Here is a 27,381-nt window from a genome sequence, read left to right on the forward strand (position 1 = left end):
GATAAGTGGTTTGCTATAAAAATGGCAATTTTCTATTAACATAACAGGTATTACATCTCAACTACACTATACAAAGGGTAGAAATGATAAAAACCAGCTCTTATAAACATTTCTCCCTGTATCCACAACCCCTTTCCCCAATCCCAAATGACATCCATTCATAAAATCCTGGGTAACAGCAAATGACTAAAATGTATTTCTGGCTTGTAACTGTGTAGTATTAGAAGTAAATATTTAAACAATATCCTGAGACCATAAGATAAAATTAAAGGAAGCTAGATAACATTAAGCCAGTGTTCCCTCTTTATTGCTGGTAATATTTCCCTGCAAAGCTGACCTTCGTACCTCATCACTGGTCCACCCAAAGCTGTCAGTGAGGTCGGCTGTGGATGCAGCTTCCTGGTCTAAGAGTAGAAGCTGTGCAAACAACCGCTGTAACTGCAAAGGTATGATTCGGACCTGAATGAGAAACAAACGTGCTCCTAGATGAAATCTTTTAAATGCTGCCTGGGCCTTTTTAAAAGATCTGTGTACTAGTGTTCTCCTATCTCCTAGTTGATTTAGTTCACTCAGGAGAAAATTTATGAATACTGTGAAGGATGAACACATTTATTTTTCTTTGAAAATTCAAAAAAAAAAAAAGAAAATTCTAATTCAATACAATTCTTAGCTACCTGGAACTCTCTACCTTGGCATAGCACAGAGTAATATTAAAACCCAAACCGGCCCTAATAAACCACCCAATTAATCACAGATTGACAGGAACTTCAGTCTCCAACAATTCATCCTTTCTCCAAAACAGCTCAGATACAGACATACTCCCTATGAAGAACTTTCCAGCCACAAAAATCTCACAGGGCCGGCTGCACCCTGCCCTTGCTTTCTTCCTGCCAGCACCACACCCGTTCTGCCCCTGTGGTGTGGGCTGGGGCACTGAGAATGCTGCTCAGAGCCTGCTCTGAAGACTGGACTTAAGTATCTAAAGTGAGAATATGCCAGAAACCTTATGGCAATTTTGCATTGTCATAACGTTTTTTTATACCCAATAAAAGTCTGATCTGCAACAGACTGAGAAAAAAAAAAAAAAAACAGACTCTTTGCCATACATGGAGTTTGAGAGACACTGGGCTATTCATGAAACTCTTACTAATATAAGTACAGATTGTAGTCTGGGGGTGATAAATTTCTGAATGATATTTAAGCAAGGGAGGAACATGATCAGATATGCACTTATAGTAAGCCAATTCCTCAGTTTATCTCCAGAATACCAAACTGAGAGCTTACTGGTCTATATTTTTGTTCTTGCTACATGTAACTGCATTAAGTGGGTTTTTTGGTAAGCTAGTGTGGATGATTTGCAAATGTCTCCTTAGTGGAGAGTGAGGCTGTCTATAAAACAGCAGCAGCATTGCAATTGCAAAAGCAATTCTCTGGAAGGGAAATTCCCTTACCAGTAAGGTACAGGGCAAGGTGCTCTCTAAAATAAAGATCATAATTTGGTAATTAATAAAATTACTGATTTCCATGAACAAGGAACTTAATTCTTTCCTTAAAATATCTCCTTAATATTTCAAAAATCCCCTGTAAATCATGGATTTAATACCTTTGCATCAGGTTTATCCTTGTCCTCTAAGGAACCAAGCTCTTCCGGGCCAAGAGAGAATAAAGCTTCTAAACAAAAAAGTAGAATCAAGAAATATAAATGACATTATTTCATTTTCGAAAACTGTTTTAGAAAGCCAAGGCCACCAGTAAGTAAAAATCAGCTAAAGATTCAGAAATAAGATTATGACAATATTCATATCCCTACACCACACATTTTGCTTTCTGGTAACTTTACTTTTGGGCTTCCCTGGTGGCTCAGTGGTAAAGAATCTGCTTGCCAATGCAGGAAATGCAGGTTCGATCCCTGGGTCAGGAAGATTCCCTGGAGAAGGAAATGGCAACCCACTACAGTCTTCTTGCCTGGGAAATCCCATGGACAGAGGAGCCTGTATGGGGCTGAAAAGGAGTCGGACAGGACTTAGTGACTAAACAGCAACAACATTACTTCTAACCACTGATTATAAAGTGGAAGCTAACGTTTCAATACAAGAGAGCAGTAAAAGGAAAATCATACAATTAAAAGCCCTGCAACATCATAAATCCTTGGTGGCTTCCGACTGCCTATGGCAATGGGTTCCAAAGGCCACATGAGTAGAATTAGGAAATATGTAATAGAGTTACAACATTTACAAGCCACAAGTGACACTGCCAACCACTCTTTTCATAAGGAGGAGCACCTTTAACTATGAGATCATGCGTTTCTCTTCTCTGGTATGAAAAAATCTTTTCTGTGTCAGGGGTAATAGCAGATGGTAGTGAGCTTACCTGGAAAAGTAAAGTTGGTAACCCATTGCTGGTCTCCAGAATTTTCTTTTAATTTAGTGTCTAGGAATGTCACCCAATGGGGCACATCTGAATCGTTTGGGAAGTCTGTATTCAGATAGGAACTCCTACTCTCCTACTATATCAGAGGAGACTCTGATATACTTGAGGGAGAAGGGATGGAACAAATTTGTCTTGCACTGAAAACCACTACTGCCTTAGTGATTACTGTTACATTCTTCCTGAGTTCCCAGCAAGAATTGGGGGAAAAAAATACATGAAAGTTGTATACACAAAGGTTAAATCATAAAAACCATAGAGAGACTTTTACAGTCATCTCCTACTATTCCCAGCTACACTGACCTGGGAGTGCGGGGGAACCAAAGTTAGTTCTGCTCCTTTAAAAAGGATTCCAGAAAGTTTCCCTCCATTCTGTCAGTCCTTACCCTTTTCCAAATTACGCTTCCCCATCAATAAGCATCAGGATTCGTGCTAAGCGCACAAGGCACACTAATGTGTCAACCCACGTGCTTGGCCAGCCACCTGCTTTGCTAAAGAGGGCCTGGGGCTTTCAGTTCTATCCTTGCTTAGTGGTACTCTCAGCGACCTGCCTGCCTTCCAAAACAACCACCTTTCTCAGTCTTTCTGGATTATTTATGAAAGTATTTTGATGTTTATATTTTATTGAGTATAATTTATTTATATACAACTGTACAACAGCACAACAATGTTGTGTTAGTTTTTGCAGTACAGCTAAGTTAACCAATTATATAGTCTCTCTTAAAGGCTAATTTTCTACTTCAAGTTGTTCTTTTAATTTCAATTATACTAAAACTTAGGAAAGATTTAACCTCCCTAAGAATCTACTTATTCATCCTGCAAACTTTTAGTGGTGGAATTACTGAATGCATTGGGGGAGATATTCTGATGGAGTGGATGGAGTCCAAGATGAGAAGCTACACTCTTAAATCCCAAATTCATTTCAAACCATTAGAAGGCCCTAGGAAGGGGTGGATGATAATTATACACTAAATCTCTGAAGGAAGGATGTCTGTTTAAGTTTTGAAACAACAAAAAATGTCACAAAACTTTGCTACATTTAGTAGTGGTGGGAAGGTGGTGAGATAGTGAATAAAAGCCAGGATGTCTATCCTCAGAATACAGAGACATGTGAGGAGCTGAGCTACAGTCATGGAGATCTGTAGCTGGGGACCCTCCAAGGCCATGTGAAGGTAGAAGAACGTTAGCACCAAAATCAAGAGAACAGACTGACATCCCTGCAGAGGAAGCTAGCTGGCAAAGAAGGGATTTGGGGACAAACATGTGGAGAAAAACAGAGGCAAGGAATCAAGGGTCCAAGGAGGTAAGGTAGCTTCCTGTAAATGGTTTCTAGGAGATTCCCCCTAGATTCTTAAAGTAAATCTGTTAATTGAGCTATTTTGTCTGGGTTTCTATTCCTTGCACATGGTCTGTTATCTAACACCCTGTATCTCTGGAATTCAGAATTTCCAGATTTTAGAAAGTTATTATGAAAAAGGGTTATATATGTTAACATTACATCCCCAGGAGGGTGTGGGACTAATAGTATCTATTAACCAATATTAACCTTCATATTCCTGTAACAAATGTATGACCCACGTGAGATAATTAAGAATAGAAACAGTATCACATCAGGTCAAGGTCTGAGGCCAAACAGGTTCAGATTATTAGATCACGCTGTTAGAATTTTCTGGATTTCAGAATTGCAGATAAATGACTATAGTTTGTATGAATTAATATGACAACACCTCCCCACTCCAAAGAGAAGCATATAACTGCATTGAGTAACTCTGGTTTAAGTGTTTATTACTTTGAGAAGATAAAAAAATACAAATACTGAAACAATAATGAAGACTGGCCCTCATGACAAAATTGTCTTTACGTTGTATTTTAAATTACGCTATTTAGTCTCTAAGGCAGGTCCAACTCTCTCGTCACCCCATGGGCTGTAGCCCCCCAGGCTCCTCTGTCCATGAGACTTTTCAGGCAAAAATACCCGCATGAGTTGCCATTTCCTTCTCTAGGGGCTCTTCCCCACCCAGGGATCAAACCTTTGTCTCCTGCACTGGGAGGCAGATTCTCTAACACTGAGCCATCAGGGAAGCCCCATATTCTAAATTACAGGAAGGAGTTGCAAAAGAAATACATTGCTTAATTTTTAGTTTGTTACTGAACATTACTGTGATCATACAGAAAATATTCATAATTTAAGCTTCACATTTCCCTGCAGAGAATTATCAATTTATGTCCCTCACAGGAACAGTTAACACATACTGTGGAATACACATTTAAAATAATTCATCTACTTGTGATTCTGCATGATTAATTACATGTAGAGATGAGGGTACATACTACTAGCCAAATGCATGTAACATATCATACCTCTGAATTCAGGTGTGAAATGAAGAGTCTGAAGAAGGGAATTGAGGTAACAGGTTCCACCCTGATTTCTGATTCCACTTAAATTGGTGAACTCTCTAGGAGCAGGTGGCTCCAAAGCTTTGGTCTTTAATTTCTTCCCTTTTCCATAATGATTATTTGACACACTGGAATAATCTTCTTCAAATAGGTCCCCAAACATTGTGAAACTAAATACTACCCTTAAAAAAATATGATATGTTATATAAGTGTCTTTATTTTTAAAACAGAATTTTCCCACATCTCCCCCTTGGGAGTATTTTAAGTTGCTCCTTAAGAAGTCTGGGCTTTGGAGGCAGCAAGACCTGAATTTTTTTCATCCCTGTTCCACACTACCTGTGTGACCTTGGGCGAGTTCCTTAACCTGCGTTCCATGTAAAAATGGGATACCAACTGTCCTGCAGGGTCATTTTTAAAAAACCAAATAATGAAAGAGAGGCATTTAGTCTACAGGGTTTAGCCCATAATAAATGACAGCTTTTTTTTTTTTTTTAAGCCATATTGATATCACTAATGAAAAAAGAAAAAAACCCCATCAATACACCTAATCCGCTGAGGTGGCAAAGTCAATCCTAGATTCTGAGCCTTGACAAGAGCCTGGGGACCGTGAATCACTTCCCCAAATCTCTGCTTCTCACACTCCTTGTACCAGATTGTGACAGCTAAAAAAGTTAAACAGAACAAATTAATCCGTACAGGAATTTAATACCGGCCCCAAAGCTGGAGAGCCCGGAGTTTCACTGGTGGAAAAAAATTGCCATTTAAGTCGTCGGGCCTCAAAGTCTCACAATATTTATCGAGTGATCTCGATATTAGCTCCTGGGACGTCAAGCATCAGCTCAAGGTCTCCCTCACATCGATTGTGGAGAAGGGTTCTTTGGGAGATGAGAAACGCAAAAGGCCTAGCCCAGTTCCTAAGTGACAGGAAACGCTGAAGCAAAATTATTTTCCTTTTCAATCCGTTCCTCAGAAAAAAAGCACAAAAAAATGGAACGTGAAAGTGTGGCCTCGAGCGCGTGGTCTGGATCCTGGTCTCCCCCACGCCACGGCCGAGGCCAGGCCCTCAAGTCCTTCCAAGCCACCACGGTGCCTACGGGCGCGAGAAGGAAGAGGTCCCCGCGGCGGGGAACCGCAGACCCCCCACGCCAGGAGGACGCCGCATCTCGGGGCCGGCCCGAGCAGCCTCTCGCCTAGCCCGCCTTAGGCCGTGCTGCCCATACAGTCCCTACGCCCGCCTCGTCCTCCCGAGAACCCCGGCCGCCGACCCCACTTACAGCCTAAAGCCCAGACCCCCGCCCCGGACAAAACTCGAAGCGAAAGGACGCGCCGCAACAGGGCGCCGCCATGATGGCGTATGCAGCTCTCCCGCCGCTCCGTGCGTGAACTATTTATGGAACGCGCGGACTACTTCTCCCAGGATGCCCTGCGGGACCGCTGGCACGCCGCGCAGGATCTCATGGGTAATGTAGTTCTTTTGCTCCGAGATTTCGGACATCTGATAACGGTGGACGGTGTTCGCTTCTAGTCTACTGGCAGGTTCGCGGATTCGCTGGATCAGGCGGCCACTCATTCATTCAGTTTTTTAAAGTTTGTATTTATTGCTGTTCGCAACTCATATTAGTTAGAGAATACAAAGATCGCTTGTCTTTTGGCTTGGCTAATGGCAGGTTACTTCAACCTTGGAAATATTTGTGTAGAGCTTCAAGGGAGCCGTATACTTTCAAAGACATTTTACAAGTGTATCTCCAGTGAAAAGTGTTCCACATAACTTTGATCCTTTATAACGTCCTCAGTATTTGTTTTGTCTGCACCAACTCTCATACGCAAGAAAAGAAAGAGGAAAGTGTTAGTCTCTCCGTCGTGTCCAACTTTTGTGTCGGACTCTGCCTGCCTATGGACTGCAGCCCGCCAGGCTCCTCTGTCCATAGGATTCTCCAGGCAAGAATACCAGAGTGGGTTACCATTCCCCTCTCCAGGGGAATCTTCCCAACCCAGGGATGGAACCCGGGTCTCCTGCATTGTGGGCAGATTCTTTACTATCTGAGCCACCAGGGAAGACCCTCATACCCAAAGGTACACTAAAAATAACTCAAAATCATGCTCTTTTGCCCGCTCGAGCACGTTTGTTGGGCTCTTTGGGTAGTTTTTTTTGGCTCTTCTGGCATCTCTCCTGTCCCATCCAGCTTCCATCCAAGACCGAATGAGGCAGATGGGAAGAAAATCATTTTGACTTAAGCTAAAGGTTTCAGAGATTGAGTACAGCAATAGTGATAGACAAAGTCAAAAGGCAGAAGTCAAAGTGAATGCCAGCCTGAGGGGTTTGTGTTTGGAACACAGGAGGGACAGTTCCGTGGTTGCAATCTTCAGGATTGTCGGGAGGGAAAGCACTGGAGGCAGGGGACCAGCCAGCAGGCTGAAGGTCTAGGTCAGGAAACCACAGTGGGAATTGCTGGTTTTCAGGGTCTCATTTCTCTTGGCAGCCTCCTCTTCGTGACTCTCCTCCCTGGCTCTGAGGCTCTCTATCCTGCCATTTCCCTTACTGCCTTTTGATCACTTCTTTGCCTTCTGTGCTTCAATTCCCTCTTCCTCAAATTTGAGTAAATATTCCTCAAATTTCCATTCTCAGATCAAGAATGAGCCCTGGAAGATTAGCTCCTGAGGATACAAGCTCACCCTTGTGCCCAGCTCTATCCCTGCCATCTCAACAGTGACTGGGTCAGTATAGGATCTTAATAGATATGCGTTAAATGAATGAATGGTTTATTAACACCACTGTTGTTCCCAGGTCTTGAAGCTGTATTTGAAACTTCATCTTTTTCACATGAAGCAAATCATTTGTGACTCAGAGTATTGCCTGGGCAATGCTTGTTCCATGGTTCCCTCTCTTCCTGTCAGATCCTTTATCATTAAGTCTCATCCACTTTAGGATGACAACCTTTTAGGGTGGACTGCCACTTTATCCAGCCAATCCTGCGAGTCACTATGAGATCCATCTGAAACTCACCCCAAGCTTATGTTTCTTTACCGAGGAGGCTTGGTGATTCCTTGGTATCTACTGCAGAAATTCCTCCATGGTCCAAACACTCTTCATACTGTATTTCTTATGACTCAACTATTCTCCAGCTAAAGTGCTTCCAAATATGCCATATGCCTTCATGCTTCTGTGACCTGAATCATGTCCTCACTGCAAGGGACATCCACCCTCCCAGATCCTTGTCACTCCTTTCATTATAAAGTGAAAAGTGAAAGTGAACGTTGCTCAGAGTCAGTCTTGTCCGACTCTTTGCGACTGTATGGACTATACAGTCTGTAGAATTCTCCAGGCTAGAACACTGGAGAGGGTAACCTTTCTCTTCTCCAGGGAATCTTCCCAACCCAGAGATCGAACCCAGGTCTTCCTTATTGCAGGAGGATTCTTTATCAGCTGAGCTACCGGGAAATCCCTCCTTCATTATAAGTCCATCTCAAACTCTAAATCATCCATCTGAAATTTCCATCTTAAAATTTTCAGAGCTCTCTAAACAACGTATGACCTTCTCTTTCATCCAGGCTTCAGGATGATACGCTCCTCTCTTGTAACCCATGTCTCTAACAAAGTCAGACACGCTCTTTCTGTCAGTATCTCCAAGACAGAGATTGAACCCAATCTGCCCTGTAGCCCTTGCAGCAGTCCACACTAAAAATATTAGTTGCATTTTCATTAATAACACTAACATATGGAGATCAAACCAGTCAATCCTAAAGGAAATCAACCCTGAATATTCATTGGAAGGACTGATGCTGAAGCTGAAGCTCCAATACTTTGGCCACCTGATGCAAAGAGGCGACTCATTGAAAAAGACCCTGATGCTGGGAAAGATTGAAGGCACGAGGAGAATGGGATGACAGAGGATGAGACGGTTGGATGCCATCACCGACTCAATGGACACGAGTTTGAGCAAACTCTGGGAGATAGTGAAGTACGTGGAAGCCTGGCATGCTGTAGTCCATGGGGTCACAAAGAGTCAGACACAACTTAGCGACTGAACAACAACCTGACTTTTTAGTTTATGGTGAAAATTTAAATCTTTTATTTGCTCGACAGAGAATTGAAGTTGGGTCTTTAAAGCCGTTGACTAGACTCTGGGCCATAAAAGTTTCACCCAAGTGTTTTTAGCATGTAGAGTGCTGCTCAAGGAAGATTAATGATGCTTTTTAAAAGTGTGAGCATTTATTCTGTGCCAGGTAGGTGCAGAAGGTTTTCAAACACTATCTCATTTAATTCTCATAACACTCCCACGAGATGTCACTCCCATTTTAAAATAAGGAAACTGAGGTACTGAGAGGTAAATAATTTCTGCAAAGTGACACAGCATGTAAGTCTCAAACAAAGACTTGAACCCTGGTGATCTGGCTCTAGGAGCTGTGCTCTTAACCACTGATCCTATAGCAGTGAAAAGGATAAGAAGAGTAATGAATTTTTCTTTTTTCTCTTTCCCTTTCCTGAGAACAAAGAAGACTAAAAGAACCTTGAGCAGACCTGATTATTCCTGGTTTTTACTTTAAGTGTTCCTAATTTATAATTGGCAAATAATTTGTTTTCCTCTAAACTACATCATGCACTTACTACACTCTAACTCCATGCTAAATACATCCTGTCCTTCACGATGCTGTCTTCAGACCACCCTTGGTAGCTTTTTGCATTCTAGAAAGGAGGTTGCAGTGCAATAAACCAGAAGCAAACAGACCCAATTATCTGTCAGGGCTCCCTGACAGCAGTTATGACTGTTTTTGAGACAGTGCAAAAGGAAGAATTCTATTAACATACGATCCCCCATGGCGGGCCACAGTTCTTGGGGCACTAAACTGCCGTGTTTTCCCCTCAGCCAGCTGAGGGAGGGACCCAGGTGAGAGAAGATGAGGAGTTTTTAGTCCATGGATTGGGGACCACCAGGTTGTGTTGTGTGTGTTCAGTAGCTAAGTTGTGTCTGACTCTTTGTAACTCCCTGGACTGTAGCACACCAGGCTTCCTTCTCCTTCACTATCTCCTGGAGTTTGCTCAAACTCACATCCATTGAGTCAGTGATGCCATCTCATTCTCTGTCACCCCCTTCTCCTTTTGCCTTCAATCTTTCCCAGCATCAGGGTCTTTTCCAATGAGTTGGCTTCTCCCATCAGGTAGCCACAGTATAGGAGCTTCCAGTGAGTATTCAGGGTTGATTTCCTTTAGGATTGACTGGTTTGATCTCCTGGCAGTCCAAGGGACTCTCAAGAGTTTTCTTCAGCACCACAGTTTGAAAGGTTAGCTGACCTTCACCCTCTCACCCTAAGGTTCCTGATTCTGGGCCTGATGGAAGTTTCTCTTCTGCCATCCACTTTCCCCTTGGTGCTGCCCACGTGCTTCGTGAGCAGGGCCTGCTGATGGCATCACACCCAGAGGCCTATCCCAGCAAGAAGTCCCCCAGAGATCCCACAGATGTCTGGGGACTCACTTCTGAAGGCATTAATTGTTTGGGGCCAACTATTCTGAGGCTCATGGTTACTTTTGCACATTCTTTGGGGTTTTTGCTGCAAATGGTTGGAGGGAGGGGAAAAAAACCAGGACCCTGGCCTGAAAAACTTGCAGTTTTATTTATCAGTATTCTTTGTTTCCCTGTGTATGCTGTGTTACTTAATATATTTACCATATTTATCTCTACCCAATACCATAAGCCAGAATTTTTCATACTGAAGGCTATGTCTTATTAGTGAGTTATAAAATCTATTCAGAAAGGGTTGTAATCAGCATTTAAAAAGAGAGAGAACTGACTCCCCCGGTGATCCAGCGGTTAAGAATCTGACTGCCAATGGAGGCGACGCGGGTTTGATCCCTGGTCCAGGAAGATTCCACATGCCCCAGAGCTACTGGAGCAGCTATCCTGGGAGCCACAGCTATAGAACCTGCCTGAAAGCTGCACCTAGTTTGGTCTGTGCACCTAAGGCCTGTGCTCCAAAACAAGAGAAGCCACATCAGCAAGAAGCCCTCGCCCAGCAATGAAGAGTAACCCCCGCTTGCTGCAACCAGAGAAAGGCCACATGCAGCCGTGTATTAATTAATTTTTAAAAAGAGAAATGTAAAAGAGACAGGATTGGATGGGATTAAAAAAATCAGAGTAGTAAGAATGAAGGTTGTTATGTTGAACTTTTGTTTCTGATACACAGATGCCCAATTGTGTAGAGTAGTTCTCCCTTATCTAGGGGGTATATGTTCCAAGATCCCCAGTGGATGCCTAATGCCATAGATAGTATGGGACCCTAAACGACATTATTTCCTCTGCGTACGTGTCTATGATAAAGTTTATTTATAAATGAGGCACAGTTAGTGCTCGGGCCTGGTGCACTGGGAAGACCCAGAGGAATCAGGTGGAGAGGGAGGTGGGAGGGGTGATCGGGATGGGGAATACGTGTAACTCTATGGTTGATTCATATCAATGTATGACAAAACCCACTGAAATGTTGTGAAGTAATTAGCCTCCAACTAATTAAAAAAAAAAAAAAAATGAGGCACAGTTAGAGAATATCCAAATTGTCAGCATCACTAACTACTCTTGCACTTTGGAGCCATTATTACATAAGGGTTATTTGAAAACAAACACTGCGGGACAACAGTGGTGTATCTGATAACCCAAACTCGCTGCTAAGTGACTAATAGGTGGTGTATACATGTGTGTACAGCATGGATTCTCTGAGGAAACAGATGATTTACCTCCTGGGCAGGAGAGAGTGGGATGGTACAAGATTTCATCACGCTGCTCAGATTGGCGTGCAAATGAAAACAGGAATTGTTTATTTCTGGAATTTTCCATCTAATATTTTCAGACTGAAAACTCAGAAAGCAAACCCACAGGTAAATGGGGACTTCTGTTCTGAGTTTCAGTGTTTGTGTAAAATATTGCTGAGGGTCCTGACCCAAGTTGTTTAAGAGTCACTGTCTTCGAGGAGGAGCCAAGATGGCGGAGGAGTAGGACGGGGAGACCACTTTCCCTCCTACAAATTCATCAAAAGAATAACTGAACGCAGAGCAAACGTCACAAAACAACTTCTGATTGCTAGCTGAGGTCATCAGGCGCCCAGAAAAGCAGCCCATTGTCTTCGAAAGGAGGTAGGACAAAATATAAAAGATAAAAAGTCAGACAAAAGAGCTAAGGACGGAGATCCGTCCCAGGAAGGGAGTCTTAGGCGGCATTGCTTGGGGTAGGGTCCGGGCCTGAGTGCCCTGAGGACAATTGGAGGCAGCTTCTATGAGTTGCCAACTTGAACTGTGGGAGAGCAAAAGAGAGAAAATTAACCAGCCCGAACACACTGCCGGCCGTTCGCAGAACAAAGGGACCGAGAAAGTCCAGAGAAGAGCTCGCAGGCTGCGGACCGGCCCAGCCCCGCCGGAGGCAGGAGGCAGGGGGGAGGGGAAGGTCGCGGCGAGACACAGGCCACAGGCACCCGACCGGCGCGGGCGGGGACTGGGGCTGGGGACGCGGAGGGCGGAAGGCGCGCGCGCCCGACTGGCGTCAGCGGAAACTGAGACTGGGTCTGCGGAAGGGAGTGGGCGCGCCACACCTGGGGAGAGAGCGCCCATCGAGCCCCTGGCTGCCTGGACCGCTCTGACGGGGAAGGCACAGAGAGCAGGCGCAGCTTTTTGCTCCGCGCTTTTGTGGAACACCCAAGGGCTGGAACCTCGTGCAGCGCGGGGCGCGCTCCATATGGAGCGGCCGGGAGCCTGAGCAGCGCAGACGGAGAAAGCGGCGTCAGCCCCTCCCGGCAGCGCCAGTCCGACCCCATAGCGCCAGCCACTCCCGGCAGCGCCAGCCCCTCCCGGCAGCGCGACGGAACTAGCTACCTGAGTAAGAGTCCACCTCCGCCCGCCTGTGTCAGGGCGGAAATGAGGCTCTGAAGAGACCGGCAAACAGAAGCCAAATAAACAAAGGGAACCGCTTCAGAAGGGACCGGTGCAACAGATTAAAATCCCTGTAGAAAACACCGACTACACTGGAAGGGGCCTGTAGATATCGAGAAGTGTAAGCTGGAACGAGGAGCTATCTGAAACTGAGCCGAACCCACACTGACCGCAACAGCACCAGAGAAATTCCTAGATATATTTTTACTTTTTTTTTTTTAAGTAAGAAAAAAATTTTTTTTTATTTTTTTATTTTTTCTCTTTTATTTTCCTTTAAAATTCCCTACTACTCCCCCATTACTCCTTAACTTTCATTTTCATAGATTTTTACGATTTTTTTAATTAGGGAAAAAAATTTTTTTTCTTTTTTTTTTCTTCTTTTTTTTTCTTTCCCTTTTCTCTTCTATTTCTATTTTTCTTTTTCTCTTATTTCTTTTAAAGTCCTCTAGTACTCCTCTACTACTCCTTAATTTTCATTTTCAATACACTATAACCTTACAAAAAAAAAAAAGAAGAGAAGCCCAATTTTTAAACCGAAATTCAGTTCCCATTTTTATTCAGGAGTGTGTTGATTATTCTCTCCCAATCTTGACTCTCTGTTTTCTACCTCAGAACACCTCTATTTCCTCCTTTCCCCTTCTCTTCCCAATCCAATTCTGTGAATCTTGGTGGGTGTCTGGGCTACGGAGAACACTCTGGGAACAGACAACTGCGTAGATCTGTCTCTCTCCTCTTGAGTCCCCTCTTTTCTCTTCCTGCTCATCTCTATCTCCCTCCCCCCTCTCCTCTTCTTCATGTAACTCTGTGAACCTCTCTGGGTGTCCCTAACGAGGGAGAATCTTGTCGCCATTAACCTAGAAGTTTTCTTATCAGGGCTGTATAGTTGGAGAAGTCCTGAGACTACAGGAAGAATAAAACTGAAATCCAGAGGCAGGAGACTTAAGCCCAAAACCTGAGAACACCAGAAAACTCCTGACTACATGGAACTTTAAGTAATAAGTGACCGTCCAAAAGCCTCCATACCTCCAATGAAACCAACCACCACCAAAGAGCCAATAAGTTATAGAGCAAGACATACCACACAAATTCTCCAGCAACGCAGGAACATAGCCCTGAACGTCAACATACAGGCTGCCCAAGGTCACACCTAACACATAGACCCATCTCAAAACTCATTACTGGGCACTCCATTGCTCTCCAAAGAGAAGAAATCAAGTTCCATGCACCAGAACACTGATGCAAGCTTCCCTAACCAGGAAACCTTGACAAGCCAATCGTCTAACCCCACCCACTGGGTAAATCCTCCACAATAAAAAGGAACCACAGACCTCCAGAATACAGAAAGCCCACTCCAGACACAGCAATCTAAACAAGAAGAAAAGGCAAAGAAATACTCAACAGGTAAAGGGACATGAAAAATGCCCACCAAGTCAAACAAAAGAGGAGGAGATAGGGAATCTACCTGAAAAAGAATTTAGAATAATGATAATAAAAATGATCTAAAATCTTGAAAACAAAATGGAGTTACAGATAAATAGCCTGGAGACAAAGATTGAAAAGATGCAAGAAATGTTTAATAAAGACCTAGAAGAAATAAAAAAGAGTCAATTAAAAATGAATAATGCAATGAATGAGACCAAAACACTCTGGAGGGAACCAAGAGTAGAATAACGGAGGCAGAAGATAGGATAAGTGAGGTAGAAGATAAAATGATGGAAATAAATGAAGCAGAGAGGAAAAAAGAAACAAGGATCAAAAGAAATGAGGACAACCTCAGGGACCTCTGGGACAATGTGAAATGCCCCAACATTCGAATCATAGGAGTCCCAGAAGACGAAGACAAAAAGAAAGGCCATGAGAAAATACTCGAGGAGATAATAGCTGAAAACTTCTCCAAAATTGGGAAGGAAATAGCCACCCAAGTTCAAGAAATCCAGAGAGTCCCAAACAGGATAAACCCAAGGTGAAACACCCCAAGACACATATTAATCAAATTAACAAAGATCAAACACAAAGAACAAATATTAAAAGCAGCAAGGGAGAAACAACAAATAACACACAAAGGGATTCCCATAAGGATAACAGCTGATCTATCAATAGAAACCCTCCAGGCCAGAAGGGAATGGCAGGACGTACTGAAAGTAATGAAAGAGAATAACCTACAACCTAGATTACTGTATCCAGCAAGGATCTCATTCAGATATGAAGGAGAATTCAAAAGCTTTACAGATAAGCAAAAGCTGAGAGAATTCAGCACCACCAAACCAGCTCTTCAACAAATGCTAAAGGATCTTCTCTAGACAGGAAATGCAGAAAGGTTGTATAAACGTGAACCCAAAACAACAAAGTAAATGGCAACGGGACCACACCTATCAATAATTACCCTAAATGTAAATGGGTTGAATGCCCCAACCAAAAGACAAAGATTGGCTGAATGGATACAAAAACAAGACCCCCTATATATGCTGTCTACAAGAGACCCACTCCAAAAACAAGAGACACATACAGACTAAGTGAAGGGCGGGAAAAAAATATTCCACACAAACGGAGACCAAAAGAAAGCAGGAGTTGCAATACTCATATCAGATAAAAAAGACTTTAAAATAAAGGATGTGAAAAGAGACAAAGAAGGACACTACATAATGATCAAAGGATCAATCCAAGAAGAAGACATAGCAATTATAAATATATATGCACCCAACATAGGAGCACCGCCATATGTAAGGCAAACGCTAATGAGTATGAAAGAGGAAATTAATAGTAACACAATAATAGTGGGAGACTTTAATACCCCACTCACAACTATGGATAGATCAACTAAACAGAAAATTAACAAGGAAACACAAACTTTAAATGACACAATGGACAGCTAGACCTAATTGATATCTATAGGACATTTCACCCCAAAACAAGCAACTTCACCTTTTTCTCAAGTGCACACGGAACCTTCTCCAGAATAGATCACATCCTGGGCCATAAATCTGGTCTTGGAAAATTCAAAAAAAATGAAATCATTCCAGTCATCTTTTCTGACCACAGTGCAGTAAGATTAGATCTCAATTACAGGAAAAAAAAATTGTTAAAAATTCAAACATATGGAGGCTAAATAACACACTGCTGAATAACCAACAAATCGTAGAAGAAATCAAAAAAGAAATCAAAGTATGTATAGAAATGAATGAAAATGAAAACACAAACACTCCCAAAACCTATGGCACTGTAAACAGTGCTAAGGGAAGGTTCATGAAGCAATTACAGGCTTACATCAAGAACAAGAAAAAAGCCAAATAAATAACGCTAACTCTACACCTAAAGCAACTGGAGAAGGAAGAAATGAAGAACACCAGGGTTAGAAGGAAAGAAATCTTAAAAATTAGGGCAGAAATAAATGCAAAAGAAGCTAAAGAGACCATAGCAAAAAATCAACAAAGCTCAAAGCTGGTTTTTTGAAAAAATAAACAAAATGACAAACCATTAGCAAGACTCATTAAGAAACAAAGGGAGAAGAACCAAATTAACAAAATTAGAAATGAAAATGGAGAGATCACAACAGACAACACTGAAATACAAAGGATCATAAGAGACTACTACCAGCACCTCTATGCCAATAAAAATGGACAACTTGGAAGAAATGGACAAATTCTTAGAAAAGTATAACTTTGCCAAAACTTGAACCAGGAAGAAATAGAAAGATCCTTAACAACCCATCACAAGCAAGGAAATCGAAACTGTAATCAAAAATCTTCCAGCAAACAAAAGCCCAGGACCAGATGGCTTCACAGCTGAATTCTACCAAAAATTTAGAGAAGAGCTAACACCTATCTTACTCAAACTCTTCCAGAAAATTGCAGATAAAGGTAAGCTTCCAAACTCATTCTATGAGGCCACCATCACCCTAATTCCAAAACCAGACAAAGATGCCACAAAAAAAAGAAAACTACAGGCCAATATCACTGATGAATATAGATGCAAAAATCCTTAACAAAATTCTAGCAAACAGAATCCAACAACATATTAAAAAAAATCATACACCATGACCAAGTGGGCTTTATCCCAGGAATGCAAGGATTCTTTAATATCCGCAAATCAATCAATGTAATACACCACATTAACAAATTGAAAGATAGAAACCATATGATTATCTCAATAGATGCAGAGGAAAGCCTTTGACAAAATTTCAACACTTCCATATGATTTTAAAAACTCTCCAGAAAGCAGAATAGAAGAACATACCTCAACATAAATAAAAGCCTATTAGACAAACCCACAGCAAGCATCACCCTCAAGGTGAAAAATTGAAAGCATTCCCCCTGAAATCAGGAACAAGACAAGGGTGCCCACTTTCACCACTACTATTCGACATAGTTTTTGAAGTTTTGGCCACAGCAATCAGAGCAGAAAAAGAAGTAAAAGGAATCCAGATAGGAAAAGAAGAAGTGAAACTCTCACTGTTTGCAGATGACATGATCCTCTACATAGAAAACCCTAAAGACTCTACCAGAAAATTACTAGAGCTAATCAATGAATATAGTAAAGTTGCAGGATATAAAATTAACACACAGAAATCCCTTGCATTCCTATATACTAACAATGAAAAAACAGAAAGAGAAATTAAGGAAACAATACCATTCACCATAGCAACAAAAAGAATAAAATACTTAGGAGTATATCTACCTAAAGAAACAAAAGACCTATACATAGAAAACTATAAAACACTGATGAAAGAAATCAAAGAGGACACAAACAGATGGAGAAACATACCGTGTTCATGGATTGGAAGAATCAATATTGTCAAAATGGCTATTCTACCCAAAGCAATCTATAGATTCAATGCAATCCCTATCAAACTACCAACGGTATTTTTCACAGAACTAGACCAAAGAATTTCACAATTTGTATGGAAATACAAAAAACCTCGAATAGCCAAAGTAATCTTAAGAAAGAAGAATGGAACTGGAGGAATCAACCTGCCTGACTTCAGATTCTACTACAAAGCCACAGTCATCAAGACAGTATGGTACTGGCACAAAGACAGAAATATAGATCAATGGAACACAATAGAAAGCCCAGAGATAAATCCACGAACCTATGGACACCTTAGCTTCGACAAAGGAGGCAAGGATATACAATGGAAAAAGACAACCTCTTTAACAAGTGGTGCTGGGAAAACTGGTCAACCACTTGTAAAAGAATGAAACTAGAACACTTTCTAACACCATACACAAAAATCAACTCAAAATGGATTAAAGATCTAAATGTAAGACCAGAAACTATAAAACTCCTAGAGGAGAACATAGGCAAAACACTCTCCGACATAAATCACAGCAGGATCCTCTATGACCCACCTCCCAGAATATTGGAAATAAAAGCAAAAATAAACAAATGAGACCTAATGAAACTTAAAAGCTTTTGCACAACAAAGGAAACTGTAAGTAAGGTGAAAAGACAGCCCTCAGATTGGGAGAAAATAATAGCAAATGAAGAAACAGACAAAGGATTAATCTCAAAAATATACAAGCAACTCCTGAAGCTCAATTCCAGAAAAATAAATGACCCAATCAAAAAATGGGCCAAAGAACTAAACAGACATTTCTCCAAAGAAGACATACAGATGGCTAACAAACACATGAAAAGATGCTCAACATCACTCATTATCAGAGAAATGCAAATCAAAACCACAATGAGGTACCATTACACGGCAGTCAGGATGGCTGCTATCCAAAAGTCTACAAGCAATAAATGCTGGAGAGGGTGTGGAGAAAAGGGAACCCTCTTACATTGTTGGTGGGAATGCAAACTAGTACAGCCACTATGGAGAACAGTGTGGAGATTTCTTAAAAAACTGGAAATAGAACTGCCATATGACCCAGCAATCCCACTTCTGGGCATACACACTGAGGAAACCAGATCTGAAAGAGACACGTGCACCCCAATGTTCATCGCAGCACTGTTTATAATAGCCAGGACATGGAAGCAACCTAGATGCCCATCAGCAGACAAATGGATAAGGAAGCTGTGGTACATATACACCATGGAATATTACTCAGCCGTTAAAAAGAATTCATTTGAATCAGTCCTAATGAGATGGATGAAACTGGAGCCCATTATACAGAGTGAAGTAAGCCAGAAAGATAAAGAACATTACAGCATACTAACACATACATATGGAATTTAGAAAGATGGTAATGATAACCCTATATGCAAAACAGAAAAAGAGACACAGATGTACAGAACAGACTTTTGGACTCTGAGGGAGAAGGTGAGGGTGGGATGTTTCGAGAGAACAGCATGCATATTATCTATAGTGAAACAGATCACCAGCCCAGGTGGGATGCATGAGACAAGTGCTCGGGCCTGGTGCACTGGGAAGACCCAGAGGAATCGGGTGGAGAGGGAGGTGGGAGGGGGGATCGGGATGGGGAATACGTGTAAATCTATGGCTGATTCATATCAATGTATGACAAAATCCGCTGAAATGTTGTGAAGTAATTAGCCTCCAACTAATAAAAAAAATAAATAAATTTAAAAAAGAGAGTCACTGTCTTCAACCACCTGTAATATAGACCATGCAGCAGCCTCTGCAACACAGTCAGACTTTTACCATGATGGGCTCCAAGTAGGGAGGACAAGACTATTTCGGAGTACTAGAATAAGAGTGTAGAGCTTCTATTCATTTTAATTTCTTAATGCCTAACAGCTTTATTGAGGTAAATTGGCCCATGATAAAGTGCACAAACGTGGCACACAGAATTTGAGGAATCTGTGGGATACAGTCTGTGGGCTTGCAAAAGAATCAGATGTGACTTAGAGACTAAATCCACCACCACCACCACTAGCAGGCATACAGGAGAGGCTCAGGCAACCAAAGTTTTTTATACTTACAGGTCCTAGAGACAAGGCCATGGCACCCCATGCAGGGCCATATGGAGAAGCACCAGGTTTGGTCAGGAGGCCATGGCCATTATTGCAGTTTTCGTGGAAAGACAAGACGGGGAAGGGCAAACAGGTTAGGACTGGCAAATCTGAATGATTTTTACAGGCTCTATGGTACAGGGGTGGTCTCTGGTTGCCTGGTCCCTGTTCCTAGGATGGTGAAGGCAGAGGAATAGTGCCATCTATGGCTCTAGATTGGTTAGTTTCCCCATATCAAAGGCATGCTCCCAACTGGGCCTTATGCTGTCTGAGAATTGACCAGCCCATGGAAGGGTAGTTTCTCCTCAGCCAGAGTGGTTTTCAAGATGTCCAAACATCATAATATACAGAAAATTAAAAATACAGGAAGCATTGTATGTAGATAGGATAGGGCGTCCCCAGAAAGAGGGAACAAGGCATGGCTTTCTTGACATAAGAAAAGCCATTCTTGGCCTTAAGCCTGGCTACAGTGTTTGTCTCACTTGAACAGGTCTCAGTAATTAATGTGTGTGTTAGCTGCTTAGTCGTGTCTGACTCTTTGCAACCCCATGGGCTGTAGCCCACCAGGTTCTTCTGTCCATGAGATTCTTCAGGCAAGAATACTGGAGTGGGTTGCTGAAGGAAAGCTACACGGCTCAAAATAGCCTGGAGTAAAAACTCCCCTTCAGGTCCTCCCCACCATTCTATACAGAATAAAGAACTTTCTCCCCCAAAGAAAGGAATGGATATTAAGACTGGTTATGTTCAGCTCCCAGCCAATCTCAGTTTCTGACTGGTTTCAGGAATTCCTTGCCCCAGTTGTTGAAAGCTGCTGCTGCTGCTGCTGCTGCTGGTAAGTCGCTTCAGTTGTGTCTGACTGTGCGACCCCATAGACGGCAGCCCATTAGGCTCCCCTGTCCCTGGGTTGAAAGCTAACTAATCAAAAATAATCATGAGGAAAAATCAGTCAGTTCAGTTCAGTTCAGTTGCTCAGTCGTGTCCGACTCTTTGCGACCCCATGAATTGCAGCGCGCCAGGCCTCCCTGTCCATCACCAACTCCCGGAGTTTACTCAAACTCATGTCCATCGAGTCGGTGATGCCATCCAGCCATCTCATCCTCTGTCATCCCCTTCTCCTCCTGCCCCCAATCCCTCCCAGCATCAGGGTCTTTTCCAATGAGTCAACTCTTTGCATGAGGTGGCCAAAGTATTGGAGTTTCAACTTCAGCATCAGTCCTTCCAATGAACACCCAGGACTGATCTCCTTTAGGATGGACTGGTTGGACCTCCTTGCAGTCCAAAGGACTCTCAAGAGTCTTCTCCAACACCATAGTTCAAAAGCATCAATTTTTCGGTGCTCAGCTTTCCTCACAGTCCAACTCTCACATCCATACATGGCCACTGGAAAAACCATAGCCTTGACCAGACGGACCTTTGTTGGCAAAGTAATGTCTCTGCTTTTTAATATGCTCTCTAGGTTGGTCATAATTTTCCTTCCAAGGAGTAAGCGTCTTCTAATTTCATGGCTGCAATCACCATCTGCAATGACTTTGGAGCCCCCCAAAATAAAGTCTGACACTGTTTCCACTGTCTGAGGAAAAATAGACCCCCTCAAAACGATGTATCTCCTCATATACCTGTTTTCTATATATATCTACTCTCTTCTTGACTTAGCACAGCAGTTCACTAATCTGACTGCTGTCCCTTTTTGCCTCAGTAAAGATGATGTGTTCCTCTAAAGTGCCAGGCTCGTTCTTTTTCTGAACCTCGCCTTTTCTACTTCCTTACCTTACATTTTTGGTGCCGAAACTGTTAAGAACGCTGCGGCAAGACAAAGACAGCGCCCGAGTATTAAGAGGCTTTTATTGTGCAATCGCTCCCGGGCAGAGCTCCCAGGGGCGAGCAGGGGGGAAAGTGGGAGCCTGCAATCTGCGGGGAAGGGGGGCGACACCTATATACCCCGGCGGATACGGAAGTGGCGGGACCAGGGTGTTGATTGGACTTCTAGGTCCCGCGTCGGTTTTTTTATTGGCCGGAGTCTTGGCGCCTTCGCGTCCATCAGTCTGTCTGGCAACGGGCTGTTGATTGGTGGATGTCTGTCCCTGGGGCTTATCTGAGACCTTTCGGCGGAGGGCTTCTCTGTCAGCATTTTCTGGCTGGCGCCTTCCCGCCTGCGATCAGCGTGACCTTTCAGAAACCTGGGAGGCTGAGGTTCCTTCTCATTCTCATTCTTCACGGCCAACTCTCAGGAGCGTGGAAGCCTGCTGGGCTCACTTTCCCACCCGGGCTTTCAAGACCTCCTCAAGAGGACGCCCTGCGCCTTCCTGAGCGGTCCAAGCCCTGTCTGTGTAAGGACTTTATTGGTTTTCCACGTACCCCGAAGAATATTGGCCTCTCTCTCTTTCTCTCTCTTCCTCTTTTCTCTCCACTCTCTTTTTCGTGAGACCAACCCACTCCAGGACACAGGCCTTTTGCCATTTGACCTCCCTCCATCCACCACGAATTCTCACCTGACCCAGTAGCCCAGGTGAGCTCAGACGGTACTCTAGGGCACCATAGACCATCGTCCTTTCTGGACTCCCAGGGAACCCTCCGGCCTTTTTTCCTTTTTGTACATTCTCGACAAGGACACGCCTTAGAGATTCTGTGCCAGAAACGAGGGGACATATGGGGATCTCTAACTTACTTATTCAAACAACTCGATCTCATGATGTTTGTATGGCCACCTTGTCTCCAGGCCTTAGCTGCAACTATCTTCTTAATACCCGAAGCCTCAAAACTAACCCAAAACACTCCTTTAAATTATGCTCTCCTCATTCCTTCAAAGATTTACTCTCTCATCAGGCTTTCCTTTCTCTGCCCCCTGCTTGACTACAGATCCTCCACACACACCTCCTCGACCCATCCCTTTCTTTCATGCCTTGTAAACCTCTTAATCCTGCTAGCTTACTCTCCACACAAGATCCAGAAGTAGAACACCTATCTCATGACTGTGTCCAACCCTAGATATGACACTTAACCCCTTTGAGCATATAACCGATCAGCCCCTTACTGACCCCAAAGTCCCATCCTGGTTCATAAGATGGCACTGCCCAAAAACAAGCCCCATTTGGGGCTGGATATGCTATAGTTCAGAGACAGCCCGGCAAAGTTATCCCCCCCACCTCATCAAATCAGCCACACTCCCAGCTCACACATCCTCACAGCAGGCTGAACTGATAGCTCTTACACAAGCTTTGACCCTAAGCAAAGACCAGAAGGTAAACATTTACACTGACTCCAAATATGTTTATAACATATTACATTATAACATTATAATCTGGAGGGAGAGTGGATTCCTGACTCAGAAGGGCACACCTATTCTCAATGCTTCCATTATTTCTGAACTCCTCCATGCGGTTCAGCTCCCAAAACAAGCTGCTGTAATACATTGCAGGGGACATCAGCGACATGGCGCTATCTCCTTTTATAACAATATAGCAGATCATGAAGCAAAGCGGCAGCCCGCCTCTGTTAGTCCTGTCTTTACTATAACCCAGATTGACGAGCCTAACATCCACACATTACTTTCATATTTACATTCCCCTTTTCACCCCTCTGCAAAAGTACTTAAGACTTTCCTTCAGAACTTTATTGAGCTGGCTAAGGACGATGTGACTTATTTAAATAATCTGACCTAAATTTGTACCACTTGTCAGTGGACAAACCCTAATTCTAACATTCGCCCCCCCCCCTTTCCCCACCCACCAAATTCGCGGACATCTTCCCACACAAGACTGGCAGGTAGATTTTCACCCACATGCCACCTGTAAAAAGGGTTAAATTCCTCCTAGTCTTCATAGATACATTTTCTGGATGGATTGACGCTTTCCCGACTACTAACAAATGAGCCCCTACTGTGGCTCGCCTTATTCTTGCTGAAATCCCTCCCAGGTTTGGATTGTCTTTCTCCCTCCAGTCTGACAATGGGCCTGAGTTCTCATCCTAAATCACCCAAAGTATTGCAAGAGCCCTTCAAATTCCTTGGAAGTTTCACATTCCTTACCACCCCCGGTCCTCCTCCGGTAAGGTTGAGAGAGCCAGCCGAGTCCTAAAAGAAACTCTGACCAAATTAACAATCGAACTTCATCAAGATTAGACCAAACTCCTCCCTTTAGCCCTCTTAAAGGTCCGGGCCTTACCAAAAAACCCTCTAAATATCAATCAGTCCATTCAAGGCCATGTAAGGGAAGCCCATAATACCTTTAGGATTCCCCCCCTCCCATGACAGCCCCAAACTCTCATCCCACCTTCCTTTTTCCTTACTTGCCCAGATACGAGATGCCCTTTGGCAACATATGGAAAACCTACTCCCTCAACCACATCCCAATCTCCCATACCCATCCCTCCAAATAGGAGACAAAGTCTGTATGACAGTTCAGTCCCACTCAGGTCTAACCCCAAAATGGCAAGGACCCTATACAGTAATTCTGCTGACCCCTATCGCTGCAAAATTAAAAGAAATCACCCCCTGGGTGCACATTACTCGACTAAAAAAGGTTTTGCAGCCCAATGATGAGAATGCTTACCAGACTAATCCTTATCAAGTTTCTCACACAGGTCCTACAACTCTAAAATTCTCATGGCTTCCACCGGCCTCAACTGATGACAGATGAGCCTATTGGTTTCACGGCTATGATTATTTCTGGAACAACTCCTGGCAGATATCTGTGTCGAGAGTCCTCAAGGATCCACATTCAAACAAGTTGAAGATTACATCTTCACCCTGTGGCTGCAGGGAACCTTTTATAACTTTTACCCTTTTGAAGTCCAATTCTTTTCCATAATAGTCTATCTTATAGTCACTTCCCTAAATGTTGGTAAACATCTTCTTATCTTCTTTCTTTCCTCTGACCCAAGAACTCTTTCATAATCCTAACCTTAGCTATCTATTCCGGACCCTTAATTTAACCCATACTTTCCTCAATGCTTCTAACCCACAATTGGCTGAAGACTCCTGGATATGTCTGGGAGATATATCTGGAATCTCTGGGAGATTCAGCCCATCCCACATCCATCCTCGATTGGACTGCTGGTAACATATCCATACACCACTCATACTGTGGGGAGCCTTTATTCATCTCATATCTTAAATATCTTCACACTAATGATCAAATCTGGAATTCGGACAATCTCTTAGAATCTTTACTCACTGACCTTCCCTTCTACAACAGAAAACCTCCAATAGGAGGCACTATGGCTAAGAGTAACACTATTACAACCAACTCTTTTTTGCATATTTAGAAACTCCCAAAACGGTTCATACGACCAACCTGTGGGCGTACTCCTTGAACCCACGTGTAACCATACCTCCACTTTACTCTTTGCCACTGGGAAAGCTGTATATAATGTTTCTGATCCTACAGGACACTCTTTTACCTTTACAGGGTGGTTTCCCTCAGCATACTTCTCCACTTCTCCCATCATTGGGGCCACCTTAGTGGGGTCCCTGACTGTTCTTGAATGAATGATCAACCACCTCCCCCGCAGCCTCTGACTCTTCTTTGCCATCAACTTCAGCTGTTGTATTGTGACACCTGACCTGTTTTTCTTGTGTGAGGCGTTTACATACCTCTGTTTACCTACTAATTGGACTGGAACCTGCACCCTGGTATACTCCAGTCCAAACATTTTTATAGCTCCCAATGATCAACCCCTACCTATTCCTCTCATTCACAAGCGAATGAAACGAGCCATTTGTTTCACTCCTCTCTTAGTGGGACTAGGAATAGCGGCTGGAATTGGAACAGGAACTGCCAGCCTAACCATCTCTGTCCAAAGCTACCATGTACTATCTAAAGACCTATCAGACAGCCTCCAGGAAATAGCCCAAGGTCTAATAACTATCCAAAATTATCTCAATTCCTTGGCGGCCATAGTGTTACAAAATAGAAGGGGATTAGATCTACTAACTGCAGAAAAGGGAGGTTTGTGCCCTTTTCTGGACAAATCCTGCTGCTTCTATGCCAACCAGTTAGGTGTTGTCTAGGAAGCTGCAAAAAACTTTACAGATCAAGCCTCTCGAATCGGCCAGAGATTAAGCAACTCCTGGCAATCATGGTTGACAGATTGGAACCGGATGCCTTGGGTTTTGCCCCTTCTCGGACCATTCATATTTATTATCCTCCTATTCACATTTGGATCTTGTTTGTTTAATCTTTTCTAGGGATTTCTCCAGAACCGAATCCAAGCCATTTCTCAAGATCAAGTCAAGACTGTTCTTCTTCTTGAGACCCTGGCAGCTAGGATAGAAAATCAGCACTACAGGCCTTAGACTTCCTTCCTCCCAGACCACAAACCCCCGACCCTCATTTACCAGCATGAAGACACCCTGAACATGGACAACGCCTATTCCTCTTTTTATATATTCCTTAGGGTCTGGAATGAAGGAAAGCTACATGGCTCAAAATAGCCTGGAGTTAAAACTCCCCTCCAGGTCCTCCCCACCATTCTATGGGCAGAATAAAGAACTTTCTCCCCCAAAGAAAGGAATGGACACTAAGATTGATTACTTTCAGTTCCTAGGTTATCCCAGTCTCCGGCCAGTATCAGGAATTCCTTGCCCCAGTTGTTGAAAGCTAACTGATCATAAATAATCATGAGGAAAAACAGACCCCCTCAAAACAACGTATCTCCGCATGTATATGTTTTCTCTATATATCTGCTCTCCTCTTGACATAGCGCGCAGCTCACTAATCTGGCTGCGGCCCCTTCTCGCCTCACTAAAGGTGATGTGTTCCTGTCAAGTGCCGGGCTCGTTCTTTTTCCAAACCTCGCCTTCTCTAGTTCCTTTACCTTACAGTTGCCATTCCCTTCTCCAGGGATCTTCCCAACCCAGGGATCGAACCTGGGTTTCACACACTGCAAGCAGATTCTTTACTGTCTGAGCCATCGGGGAAGCCCTGATTAATAAATGCATGATTATTGATAGCCCAGTAATTAATAAACACTTGATTAACAGGAGACAAAGTAATATGTTTTCTGTTCAGTGCAGTTCAGTTCAGTCGCTCAGTCGTGTCCGACTCTTTGCGACCCCATGAACCGCAGCATGCCAGGTCTCCCTGTCCATCACCAACTCCTGGAGTTTACCCAAACTCATGTCCTTTGAGTCAGTGATGCCATCCAACCATCTCATCCTCTGTCATCCCCTTCTCCTCCTGCCCTCAATCTTTCCCAGCATCAGAGTCTTTTCAAATGAGTCAGCTCTTCGAATCAGGTGGCCAAAGTATTGGAGTTTCAGCTTCAACATCAGTCCTTCCAATGAAGATTCAGGACTGAGCTCCTTTAGGATGGATTGGTTGGATCTCCTTGTAGTCCAAGGGCCTCTCAAGAGTCTTCTCCAACACCACAGTTCAAAAGCATCAATTCTTTGGTGCTTAGCTTTCTTTATAGTCCAACTCTCACATCCATACATGACCACTGGAAAAACCATAGCCTTGACTAGACAGACCTTTGTTGACAAAGTAATGTCTCTGATTTTTAATATGCTGTCTAGGTTGGTCATAACTTTTCTTCCAAGGAGTAAGTGTCTTTTCATTTCATGGCTGCAATCACCATGTGCAGTGATTTTGGAGCCCCTCAAAATAAAGTCTGTCACTGTTTCCACTGTTTCCCCATCTATTTGCCATGAAGTGATGGGACCAGATGCCATGATCTTAGTTTTCTGAATGTTGAGCTTTAAGCCAACTTTTTCACTCCTCTTTCACTTTCATCAAGAG

General features: G+C 43.2%; 1 protein-coding gene across 5 annotated transcripts in view; it reads right to left on the reverse strand.

Moving 5' to 3' along the window:
* Positions 1–6,217, reverse strand: part of USP40 (ubiquitin specific peptidase 40) — a 79,475-nt gene extending 73,258 nt beyond the window's left edge. For 3 of the 5 annotated variants that reach the window (XR_006268205.1, XR_006268206.1, XM_043462022.1), the window contains exons 1-4: positions 6,099–6,217; positions 4,789–5,006; positions 1,604–1,671; positions 346–459 (exon numbers count right to left, since the gene is read on the reverse strand). Coding sequence is in view for 2 of the 5 variants with exons in the window: in XM_043462022.1 (XP_043317957.1) it covers positions 346–459; positions 1,604–1,671; positions 4,789–4,987 (381 nt within the window). In the remaining 3 variants the exon portion in view is untranslated. Of the gene's footprint in view, positions 1–345; positions 460–1,603; positions 1,672–4,788; positions 5,007–6,098 lie in introns of those variants that run through there. The other 2 variants (XM_043462023.1, XM_043462024.1) reach the window with 2 other exon arrangements.
* Positions 6,218–27,381: the final 21,164 nt, after the last annotated feature.

The sequence above is a fragment of the Cervus canadensis genome, chromosome 2 (genome assembly GCF_019320065.1).
Source record: "Cervus canadensis isolate Bull #8, Minnesota chromosome 2, ASM1932006v1, whole genome shotgun sequence".
Lineage (NCBI taxonomy): Eukaryota > Metazoa > Chordata > Mammalia > Artiodactyla > Cervidae > Cervus > Cervus canadensis.